This window comes from Solanum verrucosum, unplaced genomic scaffold (genome assembly GCF_900185275.1).
Source record: "Solanum verrucosum unplaced genomic scaffold, falcon-dt-bn FXZP01000102.1, whole genome shotgun sequence".
Classification (NCBI taxonomy): domain Eukaryota; kingdom Viridiplantae; phylum Streptophyta; class Magnoliopsida; order Solanales; family Solanaceae; genus Solanum; species Solanum verrucosum.
The window spans coordinates 2,131,192-2,152,696 of NW_026019930.1; the positions used below are offsets into that span (position 1 = coordinate 2,131,192).

The 21,505-nt window shown below is 30.5% G+C and overlaps 2 protein-coding genes across 2 annotated transcripts; both read left to right on the plus strand.

The window, feature by feature from the left end:
- The first annotated feature begins 1,312 nt into the window (after nucleotides 1-1,312).
- On the plus strand, nucleotides 1,313-3,537 carry LOC125829651 (auxin-induced protein AUX22-like). The gene is made up of 3 exons (XM_049508845.1): nucleotides 1,313-1,638; nucleotides 1,948-2,026; nucleotides 3,160-3,537. The coding sequence occupies exons 1-3, from the start codon at nucleotides 1,314-1,316 to the stop codon at nucleotides 3,284-3,286; spliced, it is 531 nt and encodes a 176-aa protein (XP_049364802.1). The 5' UTR covers nucleotide 1,313; the 3' UTR covers nucleotides 3,287-3,537.
- A 10,327-nt stretch (nucleotides 3,538-13,864) lies between these two features.
- On the plus strand, nucleotides 13,865-20,107 carry LOC125831694 (putative F-box protein At1g49610). The gene is made up of 4 exons (XM_049510881.1): nucleotides 13,865-14,096; nucleotides 14,142-14,863; nucleotides 18,998-19,162; nucleotides 19,736-20,107. Exons 1-4 carry the CDS (start codon nucleotides 13,865-13,867, stop codon nucleotides 20,105-20,107), a joined length of 1,491 nt encoding a protein of 496 aa, XP_049366838.1.
- Nucleotides 20,108-21,505: the final 1,398 nt, after the last annotated feature.

A 21,505-nucleotide genomic window follows, 5' to 3' on the forward strand; every position in this document is an offset into this window, starting at 1 on the left:
TCTATACTCTGGTCCTTAACTTGAAATAATTACACAATTTTAATGGGAGTATATATTGAATATAAATTAAGTGAGCCCTTCAAAGGGAAAGATCACATGGCATGTTTTCTGTTGACAACTATCAAATGTTCACTTATTAAACCTCCAATATTTATAAAAGGGTTTAAATAAATTTTTATATATGAATTACACATAGTCGAGCCCTCATTATAATTATCATTTTGTTATGATAACATTTCACTATAATAATATGATTTTCTTCAAAATCATTTTTTCATGTTAGATTTTAATTACATTTCTATAGCAATATTCTACCTATAAAGGTAAGTAAAAGAAGCAAAACCACAAAACTTGAATTGTAGGACAAATAACCTAGTCTAGTCTAGATATAAATAAGCCAAAGTCTTTTCATAGGAAGCAAAAGACACAAACCCTAAAATTATCAAAAATTGTGACGAGATGAATAAAATTTCTTTTATCTTTAGCTAATTTGTTTTTTAATTTAAATTGTGTGTGTGAAAAAATCACATTAAAGATGTGTATATTCTTTAAATTAGTGGTTTCAAACTTATGCCAGGTAGAATATTGAAATTAAAAACTTACTAAATATTAAAGAAGACACGTTTTGAATTAGACTAAAAAAGAAACAACACACTTAAATTGAATAAAGTGATTATTAATTATTTTAATCCAAAATTCTATATAATGAGTTTCCTTCGACTATCTCTAGTTTTAAAAGAAGCAAAAAAAGTGATACTATTAACAAATCACTGTTTTAACTACTTTTTTTAATGTGATGCACACCAAAATATCATTTATTTTGCAACGGACACTATTATTAATGTCTTTTTTAACTTTTCAAGGGATGTGCTCCACACCAAAAAAAACCAAAAAAATCATTTATTTCGCCGTAGACAGTACAACTTAAAAATATGAAATTAGCTTCGAAATTTATCAGCAATTCTTAGATAATTCGTCATTCAAAATTCCAAGCTAATTTAATTTTCTAATATATAATCCATTGCTAAATGCAATTAGTATGATTTTTTTTTTTAATTTAGCTATGAAATTTTATCTATCATTAATTTTTTATTTTCTATTAGTCGGAGGAAGTATAACCCTACATACGTACGATAGCGGTACCATAGAAAATTAGGAAATTGTCGGTCCATATTAGTATTATAGGTAACATATAGTTCCCTACCATGCTTTCTCATGTGACCGACCATTTATTTTCACTGCTCCTCTTACACACACACACACACTATATATATAAATTATAAACTAACTCCCCTTTTTTCTCATCAAACAAAATGGCAACAGAACTTGAAATTACAGAGCTTAGATTAGGGCTTATTCCTAGTTCAAAAAATGAGAAAAAAAGGGTGTTTTCGGAGATCGATAGTGATCGAAGTAGCACCAACGTTAACGACGATGATAAGAACCAAGTTGTTGGATGGCCACCGGTTTGTGGTTATCGGAGAAAGAACAATAATAGTAACGCTCGATCGAAGAAGATGTACGTGAAAGTTAGCATGGATGGTGCACCATTTCTTAGAAAAGTTGATTTGAGTATTCATAAGGATTATTCTGGATTTGTTATCAATCTTGAAAAACTCTTCCACTTCTATGGCATTTGTAAGTAAATAATTTCTTCTTTGTATAATTTATTCGTGTGAGTCATTTGTATAACAATAGGAATTATATGAGTTACTTTTATAACGAGAGGTATATCAACTCTAAATGACAAAGTTGAGGGTATATCTGACCCTTTCCCCTATAATCAGTGACAAAACTAGAATTTTTGAATTATATGAGTGTTGAGTTTATATTTTTGTATGAGTTGGTATGGTATTATTTTTTCTATGTATTTCATATGTTATTTCTCATCTCTTATCCCTCGTACAAAACGATCATATATATTGAGAAGTGGGAATTTGTGGATAGGTGAAGGTAGTTCAGAGTACATTCCGATATACGAGGATAAAGATGGAGACTGGATGCTTGTGGGTGACGTTCCCTGGCAGTAAGTTCATTTTTTACATCTTTCATTTACGTTTACTTGTTCATATAAAATTTTGCACGCCTCTTACGAAATAATGATTAATGTGAGTTTTTATTATATTAAATCACCAACTTTAATGTTTTGTCGTCGTTTATACTAACACGATGACTTCTTGGACAGTTTTTTTTTTTTCATAATCCGTACTACTACTTAATTTACTAGGTGTACGTGATGTTTCTCATGTGGATTTGTTGGATTTAATTGTCTGTTTGACCAAGTTTATGAATGATTAAAAGTTCTTATTTTTTTCAAAAAAGATGTTTATTTTAAATAAAGTGAGATTTTGGTCAAAATTTTCGTAAAAGTAAGTGTTCTATGGAGTAGCTAATTTTTCAGAAGCTAAAAAAAAAGTGGTTTTTTCGTTATAAAAAACTTTTTTTGAAAAACAATTTTAAGAAATAAGAACTTTTAAAAAATTATACACTACTTGTTGTTCAAAAATATTTTATTGATCAAATACAAACTATTTCTTACAATTTCTTTTTTACTATACACATTTGAAAAAATATATTTTTCAAAATAAACTAATTTTAAAAACTTGACGAGAGCATAATTCATTCGATGAGTTAAACATTTGAATTGAACTTGTCAACCAAATATCTAGTGATGTTTTTTTAAATTTTTTTCTTACCCATTCCTAGCTTCCTCCCTTGATGATTCGAACTCACAACCTATCATTCGAACAACTCCCTCTTCTCATCTCACATCTGCTGAGAAATAGATAGAGATAGGGATAGAAGAAATGGTTAATTTAATTAAATGATTTTAATTTCAGCTTTTTTCATTGCCGACAAATTAAGGCATAATTATGGAAGAAATTAATAATATTGTTTGAATGAGACAAAAATGTCCCCAAGGACAAGAAACATCAAGGGTCAAGCAGTAATTATCACATTGAAAGCTTTTTTGGACCACGTTTTCTTCTTACACAGTTTCACAATCATGAAATTTTAGACAATTTTTCCATGCATGTCGTTTTATTATTATATATACACTCAATTGTGTTTTGAATATTTCTTACTGTTACCAGCAGGCCTATAGTATCTATTTATTTTTAATTAATATTAATACTAAATTTGTGATTTAATTAACAGGATGTTTAGTGAATCATGTAAAAGGCTAAGGATAATGAAGAGATCTGATGCAAAAGTGATAGGGCTTCGAACAGAAGATTTTCTCAAGGGTATTAATGTCCAAAGAGAAATGACGCTTTTTAATTAATTAATAGCCTCTCATATCATTAAGTTAAATTAATTATGTTATTGTTTCTCCTATATATGTTTAATTGTATTATGGAAATGTACCTGTAATTTTAATTAGGTGTAATTGTAAGACATAATTATATCATGATTTCCTCTTTTATGTTGGTTGATAATTTTGTTAATTTGTAATGTAATCCAGATATATAACGTACTTAAAGCTCGCAGCTATTAATGCATTAGCTTTTAGTATATTTAATTTTTTTATTAAAAAAAAATGTTTCTCTTCATTTATCTCATTATATGTTACTTTCCTGGTCCATATTAAGTGAATTGTTAATTTTTTTTCCATAGTTTAAAACAAGTGAAAATTTTAAGAGTTCAAAATTGTTGAGACTTTTTCTCCATATTTACTAGGATATTTTTATTTACTTAATTAAGTTCTCAACAATCAACATATATTTGCAAAACACTCACAAATTTTCGATAATATTAACAAGGTTAATAATTATAGTGTAAAATGTTCTCATAGTATAGTAGAGATACTTGTAATTACAACAACATATAACGCTATATCTATAATAAGTCTACTTCAATAACTTAAAAGAATAATGTAAATTAAATAACTTGTTGTAATAATAGAAGTATATACATTGATAATATATATGTCAATTTATATAATTAAATGTGTTATCACACGTACGACTTCTGGGAATTGACCTAGAATAGCTAATTAACAAAAGAATATATATAGGTTCATGCATAAGTTAAAATGTCAAAGTTGCCGCATCCATCCAACTCAATTTCCCATGTATTTTATACTATATAATATAATATATATATATATATATATATATATAATGTATCTTTCTCTTTGGACTATATGTATATATGAAATACAGATGAACATTGCATAGTTTCCAGTAAAAGCATATATATATATATAACTTTTTAACGCTTACATGCATGCATGCTAATCAGACTTAATTAATTCTATTGGAATCCCAACACTAATTTAACTAATTATCAGTCAAACGTAGTCCATTTTTTTAATTAACAAGATGCATTAATCTTAGTTAATTATTATTTCCAAATGACTCAAGAAACCATGGGAAACTTGTAAACCATGTTCTCGATCGGGTCAAGTTTTTCAATTCTCATATAACGTGAATTAAGGATGTATGTATATAAATATTATTTATACGAGTTGAAAAAGAATATTATATATAATTCAGTCACAACTCACAATTGTCCGATACTGACGAAAATATGTCAGATGTACTTTTTTTTTTATCTCAATTAATGTTATATTATTTGAGTTAACATTAAATTTAGGAAGTAATTAATTTATTTATAATTATAAAAATAAGACATTCTTTTAATTAGGAAAGACTAAAAAAGAAAAAAATATCAAATAAATTGAACTGAGAAAGTATTAATATATAGCAACTAATTAAACTACCACTGCACATGATCGTTGATGCCCTCGTAGATACGTCCGACAGAAGGCATTCTTGTATTAATTAAAATTAATATTGTTTTAGGATAACATGATTTTAGTATCATTGACTAATAAATAATTTTTGAATGAGAAACGTCAATGATACCAATACAGTATATACATATATATATATATATATATATATACTGATTTAGTATCAGTTAAGCGCAATTATTAGTATTCATGATATCAATACAATATATGATATTGATTTAGTATCAGTTAAGCGAAAATTATCAGCCTTAATGAATGGGGGGTATGTCCTATATATATAATTTATTTATTTTTTTAAGAGAATGGTATTTCTTGAATTACTTTGGATTGGGGTATGAACATATAGTTATTTTAAGTTTTATGGTCCATTTATATAGTTTTTACAATGTAAATTAATTAATAATACTTTTTAAAAACTTCTATCTCATATTATATATTTGCAGAGTCATTTTCTTTAATTCATAAAAAGTGTAATATAATGTTGACTCACTTTTTCTAGTCTGTTCACTGTTCAGTCCGCAAATTTTAATAATGGAAATTGTTCCAAAAATAAATTACCCATGCATGAGAAAAAGTTGAAGTCATGATCGTTCCCCTTTATGAGAGGTCAATTTTTGTTTGAATTTTTTTAGAAAAGGAATGATACCATATAACTGAAAAATATGATATGTTGGATCAATTCAAGAAAACTAACCTTAAATGTTGAAACACATCAAAAACTGGTCCACGCAAATTGTCCATCCCCCCAAATTACTCACTTTAATTTATACTATATTCACGTTCAAAAATTAATGAAGTGCATGTCCTTACTGTCTGAATTATAATTCACGTGAACTCATGATTTATTCATAATAGATTTATATAGATATTTTTAAAATTTAATATAGCATTATTGATTAACACTCATATTTTAAAAAAAAGGGTTGAATATTATTGTCGTTGATTGAATGTTGAATTATTTATCAAAAAGGTTGAATACTCATACTCATTCTTGAGTAGTGTATTTTACTAGATTTTGGAAATCTTGTTTTACTCGTGGATTGACCTTTTCTTATTTGAAAGGCTCCAATTTCGTAACTCATGAGTCATGTGTGTTAGCCTTTTTCCAAATGTGTTTAATAAAAGTTCTATTATTAACATTCAACAAATATTTATGAGAAAATTGATCATATATATAAAAAAATTTATAATAAGGTTAATTTGAAATTTGTTTAATCTTATTTTTTTTTCCACCCGGTGTTCGATATCCACATTGGAACCCGACTAAATTCAGATTCACGCTGGAAAATCCCATATTAAGATAAAACGCTCCCTAGCAAATGCGACTCCATACATATCTTCAAAAGCTCAACCTAAATATGCATTCATGTGTGGCATGTGCTATAATATGGAGTATTTTGGACAGTACGAACAAGTACCAAATTAATTAACCAGAATTTCTTGTTGAGGGAAGCAATCAATATGGGAACTAAACTGGCAAACCTTTCTTTATTATTATATTCAAGACTGGTATTTTTCAAGAGCAATATAATCAACTAGACTTTAGTCACTATGCACCTACAATATAGAAATGTAAAATAATTTTACCATAGCACCTATAAAGTAAGTTATAGTAGTTCATAAATAAATAATTGAATAAAACAATAGGCTACTAGCTGTATATATATATATATATATATATATATATTAAAATAGTGAAAAAGCTCCACCTATAATACTCCCTTCCTCTGTATCTGGATTGACATTGAAAAGTCTTACTTAGGGATAAAACACTCTCTGATAAAAGCGATTATGCAATCTAAAGAGATTCGAATCTAATATCTAATCAAAGATAGAAGAATATTTATTCACTCTACTAGGACCTTATCGTTGATTAGTTCCTTCTTTTTAAATGTAGACATATATAAGGAGAGGTACATGAGAGTGTGAACGTGTCGGTTGGAAGCGTGATAAAGGGGTAGAAATAAGTCAAAATCCGACAAAGCAACAGGGTCACATGACTCAGACATTACTTTTTTTTCTTCTTCTTAAATTCATGAGTTGGTTTAGCACATGGAATCTTCTAAGGTTGACTTGTTCCTTAAAGTGCCCAAGACATATTGGTCCCAACATCTTTTTCCACACACGAGTGCCATGCTTTGCTTCACTCAATCACTAGTAGATACATATAGCTAAGTTGTAGCCAATTATTTTTCTTAATTTATATGAGTTATATCATTTAATTTCTATTGAAGACGCATACAATCGTGTGAAATATTATGACTTTTTGACTCGAAAAGAATTTTATAAACTTAAAATTCAAACATGAGAGATCTTGTAATATAAAAAGACTTTTCCTTCATGTATCACATATATTGTGACGGTTTCTATAAAAGAAATATGTAATTTTGGGTTATGTCTTAACAATGACCATATCATTCGATGCAAACTTGAGCTCACAACATAGATGATAGCTTAAACAATCTCCAACTTGATTAACTTCATATAAGAGTCGAGCCTAACTCTCACATCTTGAGCTCACAACCTAGATGATAGCTTAAACTTTAGCAAAAAAGAGTGATCATGATCTCACGGTCTTCTTTCATAACCCATTTCATTATCAAAGTAGCTATACTTGCACTTCAAGGCAAAAAGACACTACTTATATATAGTCAATATAGTAAACACTTATTTAAATTTAATATAAATAAAATTTATCGATCAGGCAGAATATTTGTTGCGCTAGTGGAAGTAAATAAGAAATAACTGCCAACAAGTTATAAAAAAAATTCCAAACGAGTTATAAAAAAAGAAGAGAGAGTTAAGAAAGCTAAGTCTATCTATGTTGTATTCTTCTAATTTCTAGACATTTTATTGGATATATTATTGTTATCGTACTGGTATATATATGGACCCTATGCTCACTTTTTCCGTGATTAACTCCTCTAATTAATGACATGAAACAAAAGGAACCACCCATTTGTCTAAACGTGTCCTTCCACATTAATCCAAAAGCTCTTATAATATCGTATCCAACACCTACCTTTGCCCATTTTTTTTCAAATAGAGGAGTCAATTTTTATTTTTTATCGTATGTGGAATCCTCACCAGAATGAAATCTCCACTACTGCAACCAAATTGGAATAAGTAATTTAACCTAGCTACGTGTAATATTCATAAAACTTATATGAGATGATATATCATAAATTTTAACATGGTATATATTAGAGCAAATAGAAATCATTAAATCGAGTCTCACTACCACTTATTATAACTCTAGGAACGAGTCTCACTGTCGTGAGGTGACCTCAATAACAACAACAATAAGTAACATGCATGTACACATGTCGTATCCTACCTTGTGTGCGAGGTTAAGAGATTAAATGATGGGGACTGGATGCTACTTGGAGATGTTCAGTAGAATACTTTTCGTTCAATTAGAAAATGGATCAAATTCTACATGATCAAACCATTGGGACTTAAAAGTTATTAATTGAAAAGTAATTAGACAATAAATATTGGGTAGGGGAAAAAAGTAGGAAGAGAGGATTTTTTTTCAATTATATTTATGAACAAGATATATAATATATTGTTAGATTGCAACAATTTTTGGAACAAAATATATAATGTATAAATCATAGTTAGGGACTTTGTACTTTGTTGTGTTTGAGGCCTTTGAATCTGAAAGAATCAAATTAAATATGATATTAACAAAAAATTCTTGTTTTGCTAGTATATAGGCGCTGTATATACCCGTGGTATATATTTTAACTCGCATTTTTTACGAAAGTGACATGGAGTAAATAATACGGAGGAAATAAATTTAGGAGAGTAATAAGACCATCACCTATTTTAGGTGTGTTGTATATATATAATTTCACCATAAACGAAATAAATTTAGGAGAGTAATATATAAGACCATCACATATTTTAGGTGTGTTGTATATATATAATTTCACCATAGTTTATGTGTGTTTCTATGCCAGTCATGTTTGTTCTTATGATCCATTTTCTTTTGCTAGAATGTTTGTTGAATCTTGCAAGAGGCTTAGGTTGATGAAGAGTTCGGAGGCCACCGGTTTTGGTACGTACATATATAAGATTAAAAGTTGTTAAATTAGCTTTAAAATAATAGTTTACTAAATCGACTAATTATTTTTGTTAATGGTGTATTTATGCAGCTCCAAGGACAAGCTTATTTATGTTGAAATGCTCAAGTACTACATCAAGCTGATTAAAATAGTTTTCTCATCTTGGCCTCAATGTACATGACTCCTATTCATGTTTTCTGCACGTGGACCAAACTTTTCTACTTTTAATTTTATGTATTTCATTGTATATATAGTAACTAGCTAGCTAGAATTGAATAGGAATGAAAGAATTGTAATATATTTTGATAATATAATTGTAAGATATATATATATAGCCTAATGATCAATACAGATCCTTGAAATTAGGCTGCTAAATAAGATATATAGTCAACACCCTTCTTGTGTATGTATCACAAAACGTAAGTTTGGATAGAAGATGATTGTGTCCGGGTGTGGATTTAGGAAGGCCCAACTCGGAATTTACTAAATAGGTTTATATAATTAAAAGTATAAATTATAGGAACCACATATTATAAGTACTAAATAACATCATATCCCTTCTAGTTTTCTATTTACCAAAAATCCCTTAAAAATGATGTTTGTGGGATACATAGCATTGTGCACGAGATACATTAGGTTTGATACATTCCACATAGCGGGATACATAGCGTTGTGCACGGAATACATTAGGTTTGATACATTCCACATAGCGGGATACATAGTGTTGTGCACGGGATACATGCGGGATACATAGCGTTGTGCACATGATATTATCGTTTGATACATTCCACATAGCGAGATACATAGCGTTGTGCACGTGATACATGCGGGATACATAGGTAAAATAAGGGATTTTTGAAAATTTTGAAATAAGTAGGGATAAATGGATATTAAGGTAGGTAAAGGAGTGTAGTTAAGTAATTTGTCCTAATTAAAAAGCAAAAGCAAACATAAAAGATATAGGGTGTGTTTGGTATGAAGGAAAATCCAATTTTCTCATGTTTGGTTGGGTTAAATGTTTTCCAAATCAACTCATTTTCCTCAAATTTAAAGAAAATGACTTTCCTTCAAAACTTAAGGAAAACATTTTCCAAAACTCTCTTCCAACTTCAAATTACAATTACTTTTTTGTTGAAAAAATCAATTTATTTTGTCTCTACCCTCAAGCCAGCCCCCCAACCACCCCCTTCCTCCCAAAAATAAAATAAAATTTTAAAGCTTGTTTTTAAATTCAATTTCTTTACCCCACCCTCACTCCTACCCCCACCCCCTCCCAAAAAAATATTAAAAATTGTTTTAAAAGATATTTCTAATTTCAATTTTTTATTTTTTTACCCCCCACCCACTACCCTCGCCCCCCATCAATTTTTTATTGTTTTTAAGTTTGTTTTTAAAAAATATTTTCAACTTCAATTTTTTATTTTTTCATCCCAATCCTCGATCACCCACCCCCCTCCCCGGCCAGCCCACACCCCCCCTCCCAAAAAAATTGAATTTGTTTTTAAAAAAATATTTTCAACTATTTTTTCACCCCTACACTCGACCCCCCCTCCCCTACTCACCACCCCTACCCCCAAAAAAATAATTTAAGTTTGTTTTTAAAAAAATATTTTCAACTTCAAAATTTCAATTTTTCACCCTACCCTCGACCCCCACCCCCTACCATCCCCCCCCCCCCCCCCCAAAAGAAAAAAAGAAAATTTTAAGTTTGTTTTTTAAAAAATATTTTCAACTTCAAAATTTCATTTTTTCACCCTACCTTTGACCCCCCCCCCCCCCCCCCCCCCCCCGCCAAATAAAAAATAAAAAAAATTTAAGTTTCTTTTTAAAAAATATTTTCAATTTCAAAATTTCATTTTTTCACCCCTACCCTCCACCCTCCACCCTCCACCCACTCACCCCTTACCCCCCCCCCCCCCCAAAAAAAATTGTTTTTAAAAAATATTTTCAACTTCAAAATTTCATTTTTTCACCCTACCGTTGACCCCCCCCCCCCCCCCCAAAAAAAAATAATTTAAAAACTATTTTCAATTTCAATTTTTCACCCTACCCTCGACCCCCACCCACCCCACCCCCTACCATCCCCCCCCCCCCAAAAAAAAAAATAATTTTAAGTTTGTTTTTAAAAAAATATTTTCAACTTCAAAATTTCATTTTTTCACCCTACCTTTGAACCCCCCCCCCCCAAAAAAAAAATAAATAATAATTTAAGTTTGTTTTAAAAAAATATTTTCAACTTCAAAATTTCAATTTTTCACCCCTACCCTCGACCCCCCCACCCTCAAAAAAAATTTAAGTTTGTTTTTAAAAAATATTTTCTATTTCAAAAATTATTTTCTACTCTAGTAAAAATAAAATATATTTTTCAAAAATATTTTTCATCCATAAATCAAACACTAAAAAATTTTTTTACTCACCAAACAAACATGAGAAAATAAGTCAAAAATCAACTAAACATACATTTTTCTTCATACCAAACACACCCATATTCTTTTAAGTGACACCGTGACCAAAATTGTATGTAGCTTGGTTGGTTTGGGTCACAAGTTCCCAGGCATAGTTGCGAGTTCGAATTCTAAGTTAATCTTCGATCAATCAATTATATAATATGGTGACGTGATAGAGGATCAAAAATTTTCTTATCAAAGTTTGTAAGTTTTTTTAATGGGAAAATTTTCAAAACAACAATATTTTAGCTTTTAATGGGACTCCTTAGCAATAGTTTCACTATTTATTTAAAATGTCAATATTTTAGTTTGTTAAGGATTGAGTTATGTATTTATTTTATTTTGATTAATTTGAAAGAATACAAATAATTAATAACTGAATAGAGAAAATCATGGAACAAAAAATTTCAAAAAAGGTATTTTTTTTAAAAAATTTAACATCAGTTACGTTTTTGAAGAAGCATATGTTGCCATTTTTCTTTCTAGCGTTTTTTTCTTTGTTCTTAAGAATTTCATATTTTTTTTTTGAAAATAGTAGTTTGTATTTTATATCTTATATGAGTGGAAGTGTTGGAAAATTTCTAATGCCCTCTGTTTTGGATATTTAAATGTTTGAACTTCTTTGAATATGTGTTCATCCGAAATGTATTCAAATACCTAATGATATGTATAACTAATTTAAAATACAAAAAATGTTGGTATTGATTTATTATGAATACAACTCTTTGACATTCTAGTTCAAGTACAAAAATAAAGGCAGTTGTGTAGTATATACCAAAATATAAATACAAATTAGTTGTAGATCATAATGATATTGAAAAATACAATTGCGATGAATACATATATAATACATAGAATAAGTTTATTCAAAATAAATTGTATTTATAGAATAAGTTTATTCAAAATAAATTGTATTTATATTTCAATATCCAATTTTGTTATATTATTATTTCACTTTAAATTTGCAGAAAGTATTTTCTAGCTTAGTTTTTATTTCAAATATCATGTTGTATTTCAATATCATTTTGTATATCAAACGCAGAATGAATGTCAATAATTTTGTATTCCCCTTCTTGTGATGTATTCGTCGCACAATTTTATATATTATGTATTCATAAAATTATATTGCTTTAGCCAAATAAAATACAAAATATGTCTTACTAAGTTTGTATTTCAAATATCAGGTTGTATTTCAATATGATTTTGTATTTCAAACGAAAAAATGAATACCAATAAGTTTCCATTGCCCTTCTTATAATGTATTCGTCACAATTATATAAATTATGTATTCAATCATAAGATATAGAATTGTGACGAATACATTATATAACTATTTAAATTACTACAAACTAAAAAAGAAATACAATGTTTTAAAATAAAAATACAAATGATGAGTAAAAGAAAAACAATTGACAAACAAAAATTAATAGGAATACAGTTGTGGTATGAATTCAATTTTGTAACCTTCTTCTTTGACTTTGTCTTTCTTCTTCTTCTTCATCTACTATGTTCTTTTTTTCGATTTTTTTTCCATCAAAACCGAATCTGAATCCGTATTCACTTGTGCATTAGTAACCCTATAAGCAAAATTCAAAATTATTAAATATGAATGTATAAAGAAATCAAACAATAGATGATGTATGTGTGCTAATGTAGTTACTACAATCTACTAAATCTCAAATATGAAGACAAATTTTTTGATAATTTGAATTTCGAAATTATCAAAAATTAGAATGTATTAAATATCAAACAAAATAAACGTACATATGAATTTCTAGATTCTCCAAAATCTGAAAAATTAAAAGAAAATCACAAAAAAATTGAAAATCATAACTATTTGATGAATAACTAAACAAAATCACATAAAAATTGAAAAATTCGACTGAAAATCCGTAATATATAGAATCGGTGTCAAATCAAAATGGATAATGGAAATTACCTTGTCAATCAATAAATCTGCTTGAATTAATAAATAGATTTCATTTAACAATAAAGAAGATTTCTTGATGAACAACAATTTAGCACCTTGAAGAAAGATACACTTGAAACATGAAAGGTGGGGAAGAAACGTGAAAAGTGGGGAAGAAACGTGAATGGAGTTGAAAAAAGGTTAATGTGTATTGGCTTAATTTTTTTTTTCTTTAAACGGTTATTGGTATATAATTTGGTCCAATATAGGACTCTTTCTATAAATAAAATTAATTTTAAATACTAAAATCTGAATACATGTTATTTTATAAAAATATTGTCATTCTGCCATTTTAAATAAATATTTTAAAGTGTTGTTATTTTGACTAATTATGTTAGGTGTTATGACTTAATTGCTAATTTTTTCCTTTTTTGTTTCTAATTTATTCTTTGATTATGGTGAAGAGGGCTTGTTAAATTAATTTAAATTTTAAAATGGGGCCAAGTCATAACCCGTCCCATTTTGACAGTCGACCGTCTTATTCCAATTCCGAATATTGACGGATCACTTCCCCCATCTTAGCCCTAATAATTTGCTACTCCACAGTAAATCTATCTTTTCCCTCTCTACTTCTTCTGCTGTGTGATTTCACCGATTTTGTGTCGGAACAGAGAAAAGGATGGGCAAAGAAGAGGAAAAGCAATCCGCTGGCAGTTGTGGAAACTCGAAAACAAAGAGGATTCGGAGTGAAACCAGCGGTATTGATTGGATTAGTCTGCTGCCTGACTCTGTTATCGTTCAAATTCTTTCTCTACTGACCTTAACCGATGCATGCAAAACATCTATTCTCTCTAAGCGTTGGCAGTACCTATGGACTTACATCGACAATCTGAATTTTGACAGCAGGGATGGTTTCTTCCTGTTTAAAACCTCGAAACTCAACAGTAGCTCGAAAGCCAACAGGTTCATTTCCTTCACTGACAATGTAATGCGTCTCCATAGATGCTCTAACATTAAAGAGTTCAGTCTTGAGTTTGTACTTAACCAGGATGATGTGTCTACTATTTCCAAAATTGATAAATGGCTTGAAATTGCTGTGAACAAAAATGTGAAGGATCTTTATTTGAAAGTTTGGGTTTCTAATGAGCAACCTTATACGTTGCCCCAAGTTCTCTGCAGTAACTCATCCCTTGTAGGATTAAATTGCAAGTATTGTAAATTATCTGAAAATTGTGTACTCAATTGGCCAACCCTCAAGAGTTTAACTCTGACTAATTTGCTTCTGGGGGATGAAAACATTAAACAAATATCATCAGGTTGTCCTCAGCTGGAATCGCTGGAGCTAAGTGAATTTTGTGGTCTTCATCATTTGCATATAACTTATCCAAAATGCACGAGATTGCTATTGATTGATCATAGGCATCCCTTGAATGATTCGGATCCACTTGACAATCATTGCTTCTTCGATATTGTTGCTCCATTTGTTCAGCATTTAGAGATATCTGGGGCTTTCCATGGTGTGAAATTTAGACTCCGCGACATTTCTTCTTTGGTCCATGCAGATCTTAATTTCCATAATCACACTTGGGGTGTTACAAATGATCTAATTGACATCAAAGATATCTTAGCAGACGTACGTTATGCTAGTGAACTAACGGTCCCTTCCTGGTTTATCGAGGTTAGTTTTCAGTCTCAAATATCTCTAATCTTTTCAAGTTGAACATGAATATAGTTACTCTCGTTTATAGTCTATATCAATATTAATGACCAGAGTTCATCATTTGCATGTCTAGTGAGAGGCTTTTTAATTGCATTCTGGGGTGGGGGTGTTAGGTCTGTCAGTTATAGGTCGCTAACTTGATATGTTTGTCTTTGATTCTTGTTCCTGTTTAACTCATATGGTTTTGGTCAAGTATGAGAGGTTAAATACTGGCTCCTTCTATTAGTTTAATTTGTTTTTGTTTTTGTTTATTCAATTACCAAGGCAATGTCTGTGTGGTGTTGCATAAGCAAAAAGGGCCTCAATACAACACATCTTTGTAGCTACTTGGTGATATTATCATCCATCAGTCCAGAATGCCTAATAATTTTACAACCCTCTGGTGTTAACTATGTACACAAAAACACAGCTTACAGAAAAAAAAATAGCTTTGTCAAGCTTTGTCCTAATAGGCATTTGGCACTTGTCAAGTTGTAGCAAACCCTTAACCTTCCCTGGAAGTTGATGGAGGGAATGGATCAACAAGTTCTGATCATTGCTTGAGACAAGTTTGGAAAGCAAATCTGCTCTCTGGTTTCCCTCTCTGTAGCAATGATTGATTTTGATTCCAGCTCTCCTCTTGTAATTAATGATGTTGTCCACGATCTGCTTAAACTTCAGATTGGAACTGTCCTCCTTTGTCACCGTGTTGGCCACAAACATGAGTCAAGTTCTAAAGTGAAATTAGGATGCCCATTAAGACCACCATTTCACTCCAAACTCTGCCACAATAGCTTCAGCCCTGTTGCTACTGCTATATTGGGTTGAGAAAGAGAAAGCCATGATAAAATCACCTTGACTATCTCTAACAATTCCTTCTATGCCAGTTTTGCCATAATGTTGTGAGAAGCTCCCATCAGTGTTTACTTTGATAGTGCCCTGAGGAGCTTTATTCCAACATACTTGTTTCTATCTCTTTACAGGTCTTAGCCTTTCTACCATATTGCACAGATCTATCCATTTTGTAATGGACTGAAGTGAATGGGCTGCTTTAGTTAGAACAGCCTTAATTTGGTGGCTTCAAGTGCATCAAGACTTAATAATCAATAACATTCTCAAATAGAAGTTCCTTACAAGATTAATTAACGAATAGTGCGCCGAAGGTTAGAATGATTTAAAGAAAAACGGAAAGAGACAATGAGATACCAAAAGATAAGGAAGAGATATAGAACAGATACAACCACTTGCAATTCTTTTCAGCACTAATTTGTAACATTAGTCATTTTGTATTAAAATTCTATAAAATCTAGCATTATTGTTCAAAAAATTGAATGAACTCCAACCAATAGCATGTTCCAAAACAGAGAGACCTACTAAAAGATTTTGTGAAACCTATACCAATAGCCATGTAGAGGAAGATAAGGTTCTAACCCAAAGAAAAACGGTCTTCAGTTCTTGAGGGAGTCTTTGCATTATTGCAAGTCAAACGCTGTAGCCATTTCTTTTGCCCCTTCGATGTTTTATGTTTGCATGACACTGTTCTATATTAATGAGGCTTTCTCAATTGAATTTAATGTGACATTTTAATAAATAATATTGTCTTCACTAGTTGTGGTCAATAAATTTTTTAACCAACTGGTGAAGGGTAATGTTTGTTTATTGCCACTTCTCTAGATTCAGCAATGTGTATCTAATTGTGATTCCTTGTGTTAGAAATGTTTATTAGTTGCAAGTATCAAACCTTAATGAGCTAAAATGTAACGACCCTCTTAGTCGTTTTATGTATTTTAATCATTAGTTTTTTTTATTAGCCCTTTTTAGTAGTTTTTCTAAATAAGTTATGACTTACAAGAATGAGTGGAATGATTTTCAGATTTAATAAAAGATTATTTTTGTTGCTAATAATAATAGAAAAGGAAAATAAATAAATAAATAATAAAAGGAAAAAAAAAAGAAATAAAAGGGTAAATGTTGCTGATTGTTGTGAACAACAGCAGTTCACTTGCGCAGCCGAGAAAAAGAAATAGAAAGGGTTGGAATACTCACCTGCGCCGTCGACAAGAGCATTCAGGTGAGAATTGTATCTCCAAATCTAGTGATTTTACAATTAAAGGCTTAGGCGAGAGAACAAACATATTACATTGACGTTAATGAAGTAATATGATAGTGGGATGGCAGGAGATTGTTGTTGTTGTGTATATTATTAGATAGGATTCAATTTTTAATAGTTAAATAGTGGTTAATAATGATTGGCAAGACCTTAGTTTAATGATTAGGTAATAATGGCCTAAATGATTGGAAGGAATATTGGTGGTGAATTGATGATTTCATGTTGTAACTTCCAGCGAATGAATTAAGGATTCACAAACTTTATTCGTCTTGGATATTTTGTTCTTTATCCGTATACTTATTATATTATAATTCAAAGTTTTTCTATACTGAAATAAGTAATTAAATATAATGGTATAAACTTATATGAATACCATTAGGTTGATATATGGAGAAATTGGAACTTAACCCTAGATTTGAAATTTGGAGAAAATTGAAGAGTTGACATGTTATTGGTATCAAGATTAGGAATTTGATTATAAACTTGGGTGAATTTTTGGGTCAAAGCTAAACACATAGTAATATGAGTGTTGTTAGTTTTGGGAATCTTACTGTGGTCATTCATTTGAATAGATTGCTTAGAGTTGGAAGTTCAACGAAAAGGGAAGGCTCAAGTTCCGGAGTGAATTCTTGATTGATTAAGGCAAGTGGATTTCTAAACCCTTGTTAAGCGTATGGAATTCGTGTATTTCCTTGTGGTATATGTTTGGGAGTAATGTGATCAATTATTTGTGTAATGTGTTGAGAATTGTTTGAAAGACTTGTTGAATCATCGTTGAACTTGTGATTTGTGCAATGTTATGAAAATGGTCATCTCCTCATTATTTGTGTGAACATGTCATTTGCATTATTCTGAGACATGGTTGTGACAAGTGTTATGTGCATTGAGAAAGAATAAGAAATTAAGGAGGATGTACCATTTCGAGGGACGTATCGCGCGCCGCGATGGATACTATATTTCGAGGGACGTGTCGCGCGCCGCGACGGATATTATATTTCGAGGGACGTATCGCGCGCCGCGATGGATGCATGGACAGATATGTCCCCCATGGGTCCCGGACTGAGAGACAGCGGGTGTGTATCATTAGGTCAGACATGCATCACTATAATTGACATTGCATTTCATTGCATTGCACATTTTTATTATTAATGAATTTGATCTTGTGTGTTGCTGATCTTGTGAGTGCCTTTCTGTGAAATTGGTTATTGACGAATATTGAGGTGTATTGAGAATATATGACCTGTTAGAGTGCTATTGTTGAGTTGTATGCTTTGTAAATTGTAAATTGTTAGGTTGGGTTGGTTTTATGCAGGTTGTAGTTATGGAGGTTAGGATGGGGTGTAAGGAGTACTCGTATTCTGTACTCTTAGCTTGTGTTTAGAGGTTTGCTTGTTGAGTACCGTGTGGTTTGGTACTCACCCCTTGCTTCTACAATCTTTTGTAGGTTACGAGCCCGGATCTTCGTGATACCTTCAATTCTCTTCGTTTCCGAGGTTTTCTGTGGAGATCTGAGAGGTAGCTGTTTGTCATCTCAGCGAACCTTCTTACTCCTGTTTATGATTTTGTTTTTACTTGAAAGACAACGTCATTTGAGACTTGCGTATTTTCTTTCAATTCTAGTATTTACATTAGAGGCTTGTGCACGTGACAACCAGGTTTTGGGGATTTAATTAAGTTGACTTGTTTTCGTAATAGTAATTGCTATTGAACTTTGCTTTATTTCCGCACTTTATCAAAATGATTGGGTTTTAGGCTGACTTGTCTTGGTGGGATACGACGAGTGCCATCACATCTATTTTTGGGTCGTGACATAAAAGATGTAGCTGAATTATGCTAAAGGTTAAAAGACCATAATCTTGAATTCTTTGTGTGTGCGTGTGTAGGGGGGGATTGTAAAAGAGCAGAAGTTAAATCCATAATTTTTTGTTTTTTTCAAGCCCCATAATTTTATTTTGTGATATTCTGTGTGCTTACGTGACACTCTGCTTCTCGCTTATGTTTAGGTGATTTCCAAGTTGATGTTGGAAAATGCAGACTTGCCGTTGCCGTTGCTGGAGTGCAAATGGTTGACAATAAATTCGTTTATTACAAAATGTTCCTTCCTCAGTATAGGCAACCTGTTAAGCTCAACTCCGTATCTGGAGAATTTGACATTACTACCTGAACTGGTATGTTTTCAATTGATTTCTTGCTTTGAAATATTTTGGTTTCTTCCACTCTCTAATATTTTCCTCATGTTTGCTCCATTTAGTTAGAGATTATTATTCCTCATGGTATGTATTCCATCCTTTATGTAATTGTCTTATATTATTAGAATATTTTATGACCACCGATACTCATCTCCTTTTGAGGCAAAGTATAGCCTTGGATTTCAGGCCATCGTAGGTACAACCCCCTTTGATACTGAACTTGTTTATACTTTATCGTATTTACTGTGAATGAGGGGGTTAAAGTTGAACTTCTTTTTGTTCTTTCGCCAAAGATATGTCAACAAAGTGGGGCTACACTCAAGACTCCATCACGCGTCCATTCCTATAATTTCAGTTGTAACATTGTAGTACTTTCTCTAATATTTATCTCCTTTATGTTACGTGTTCTCATAAAAATGTTAGTCTACCAAATTTTAGTTCTGCTGTGCATTTTCATTTGCTTGTTTATTGTCGCCTACCATGTTGCTTACATGGTGTTTCTCAATTTTAGTACTATATCATTGCATTTTGAAATCACATTATTTGCTTAAGGATTTCCTAGCTGTTAGGATTATCCACAATGATATCAATTTCTTGGGTGATGACATTGACGTGTTGGGAAACAAGTTCCTCTCCTTTCAAGGAGACTTAATCAAAGGTTCCTTAGAGAAACTAAAGAATTCAAAGGTTATTTTAGCGTTTTGTGGTGATGATATCTTCAAAGATGACACAACAGGGCTCACTCAATTATTGAAGTCTTTGCTTGAGCATGCAAGAAATATGGTGAAACTGGTTATAAGCCTATCTCACTGGAGAAGATGCAACACCTGTTCAACTAGGATCTCAAAAATTATAGAGAATTTGTTAGGTTTTCCAGAAGATTCTAAGTGTGCATTTGTTATCAATCCCTTCTGTGAAGATTAGAGCCGTCTATATTGGCCTTGTTTGTCCTCCAAAATATTTTGTTGAATTACATTTGAAACTCGTGTTTAGAAAGCCACATATTTGGATGTGAGTGTATTTATGTTTTAGCTTGTTTGTAATTACTTGGTCAATCCTGAATTGGCTGACTTTCAATTCTGATCGAAAGTACAAAAATGCTCATATCTTGAACTCCGTAATGCATTAGTAGATATGAGAAAACTAAAATAAATGACATGTTTAAATGTTGATATTACTAATCTTAACGGGATTCTTAAGTTTTCAAGTTCTAACATTAGAATACCAATAATATCTAACATATTTGATTTTATTAAAAAAACGTATAAATAATAAATTGATGAGAATATGTACTTTCCATAAATTTCTCTCAATTAGTTTGTTTTTCACCTATTAATCAGAAAATTTTACTTTTCTTCCATCTTTTTTGTTCACATTTTAAAAATATTTTCTTTTGTGGTAGATCAGAAAGTGTCCGTTTTTTTTTTATAGTATCTAAATTGATTTTTTTTCTTGTTTTTTTTTCTGAAATAATAAATATAATAATTATACAAAGTAAATTTACAGAAAATTAAAACAAGGTAATGTTAATGACAATATTGTATATAATTGATATAATAGGAATGAAAACTGCTTTACAAAGTTGAGTATCTAATTGGTACTAAAATAAGTTTGTATGTAATGTTAATGAAAATTACTTAACTAACTTATTCATGAAATCATTAAATGTATAAATTTGATATATAAATTGATAACAAATGATGAAACAAACTCAATCAATTTAGATCTGATCTTATACACTTGGAGGAGGGGTTAGAAATCTTTTTTTAGTATAGATTCCAAACATCATACGAACATAAATTTTTTACCTATTGTAATACCTATTGAATCTAATAGTGTAATTCACAAATTATAACTTATATGTGATGTAAATGAAAATTGTTCTACAAAGTATAGATTCTATACATAGAGTATATTAGTGGTATTAAAACGGGTTTTTAAATCATTAATAAAATACACAGTATATAAATTTGATATATAAACGGGTAATAAGTGATGAATTAAGCTGAGGAGCTAATTTTATATCGTTTGAGAAAGGGTTAGGAACCTATATTAATGTAAATTTCACACCGTTCACTAAAATCATAAGTAATAAAAATGTACTTTTTACACCTACTTTATACTTACATCTACCAACAATAATTCACAGTGATGTATACAATCAGCTTTATTAAAATAAAATATTAATAATGCATTTTTAATACCTACCTCATATTCACATCCATCAATAAAATATGTCATTTTTATACCTATTTTACAAACAAATGAACATATTTCAAGTTCAATCATAATTCGTATAATATAATTACATGCAGAATATAT

Excerpts from the sequence above, each read along its gene's own strand:
- LOC125829651 (XM_049508845.1), top strand. The coding sequence starts at position 1,314 with ATGGCAACAGAACTTGAAATTACAGAGCTTAGATTAGGGCTTATTCCT. Across the intron at positions 1,639-1,947 it reads CTTCCACTTCTATGGCATTT|GTGAAGGTAGTTCAGAGTAC; the intron begins GTAAGTAAATAA and ends ATTTGTGGATAG. Across the intron at positions 2,027-3,159 it reads GTGGGTGACGTTCCCTGGCA|GATGTTTAGTGAATCATGTA; the intron begins GTAAGTTCATTT and ends TTTAATTAACAG.
- LOC125831694 (XM_049510881.1), top strand. The coding sequence starts at position 13,865 with ATGGGCAAAGAAGAGGAAAAGCAATCCGCTGGCAGTTGTGGAAACTCG. Across the intron at positions 14,097-14,141 it reads GAATTTTGACAGCAGGGATG|CCAACAGGTTCATTTCCTTC; the intron begins GTTTCTTCCTGT and ends GTAGCTCGAAAG. Across the intron at positions 19,163-19,735 it reads TGACATTACTACCTGAACTG|GATTTCCTAGCTGTTAGGAT; the intron begins GTATGTTTTCAA and ends TATTTGCTTAAG.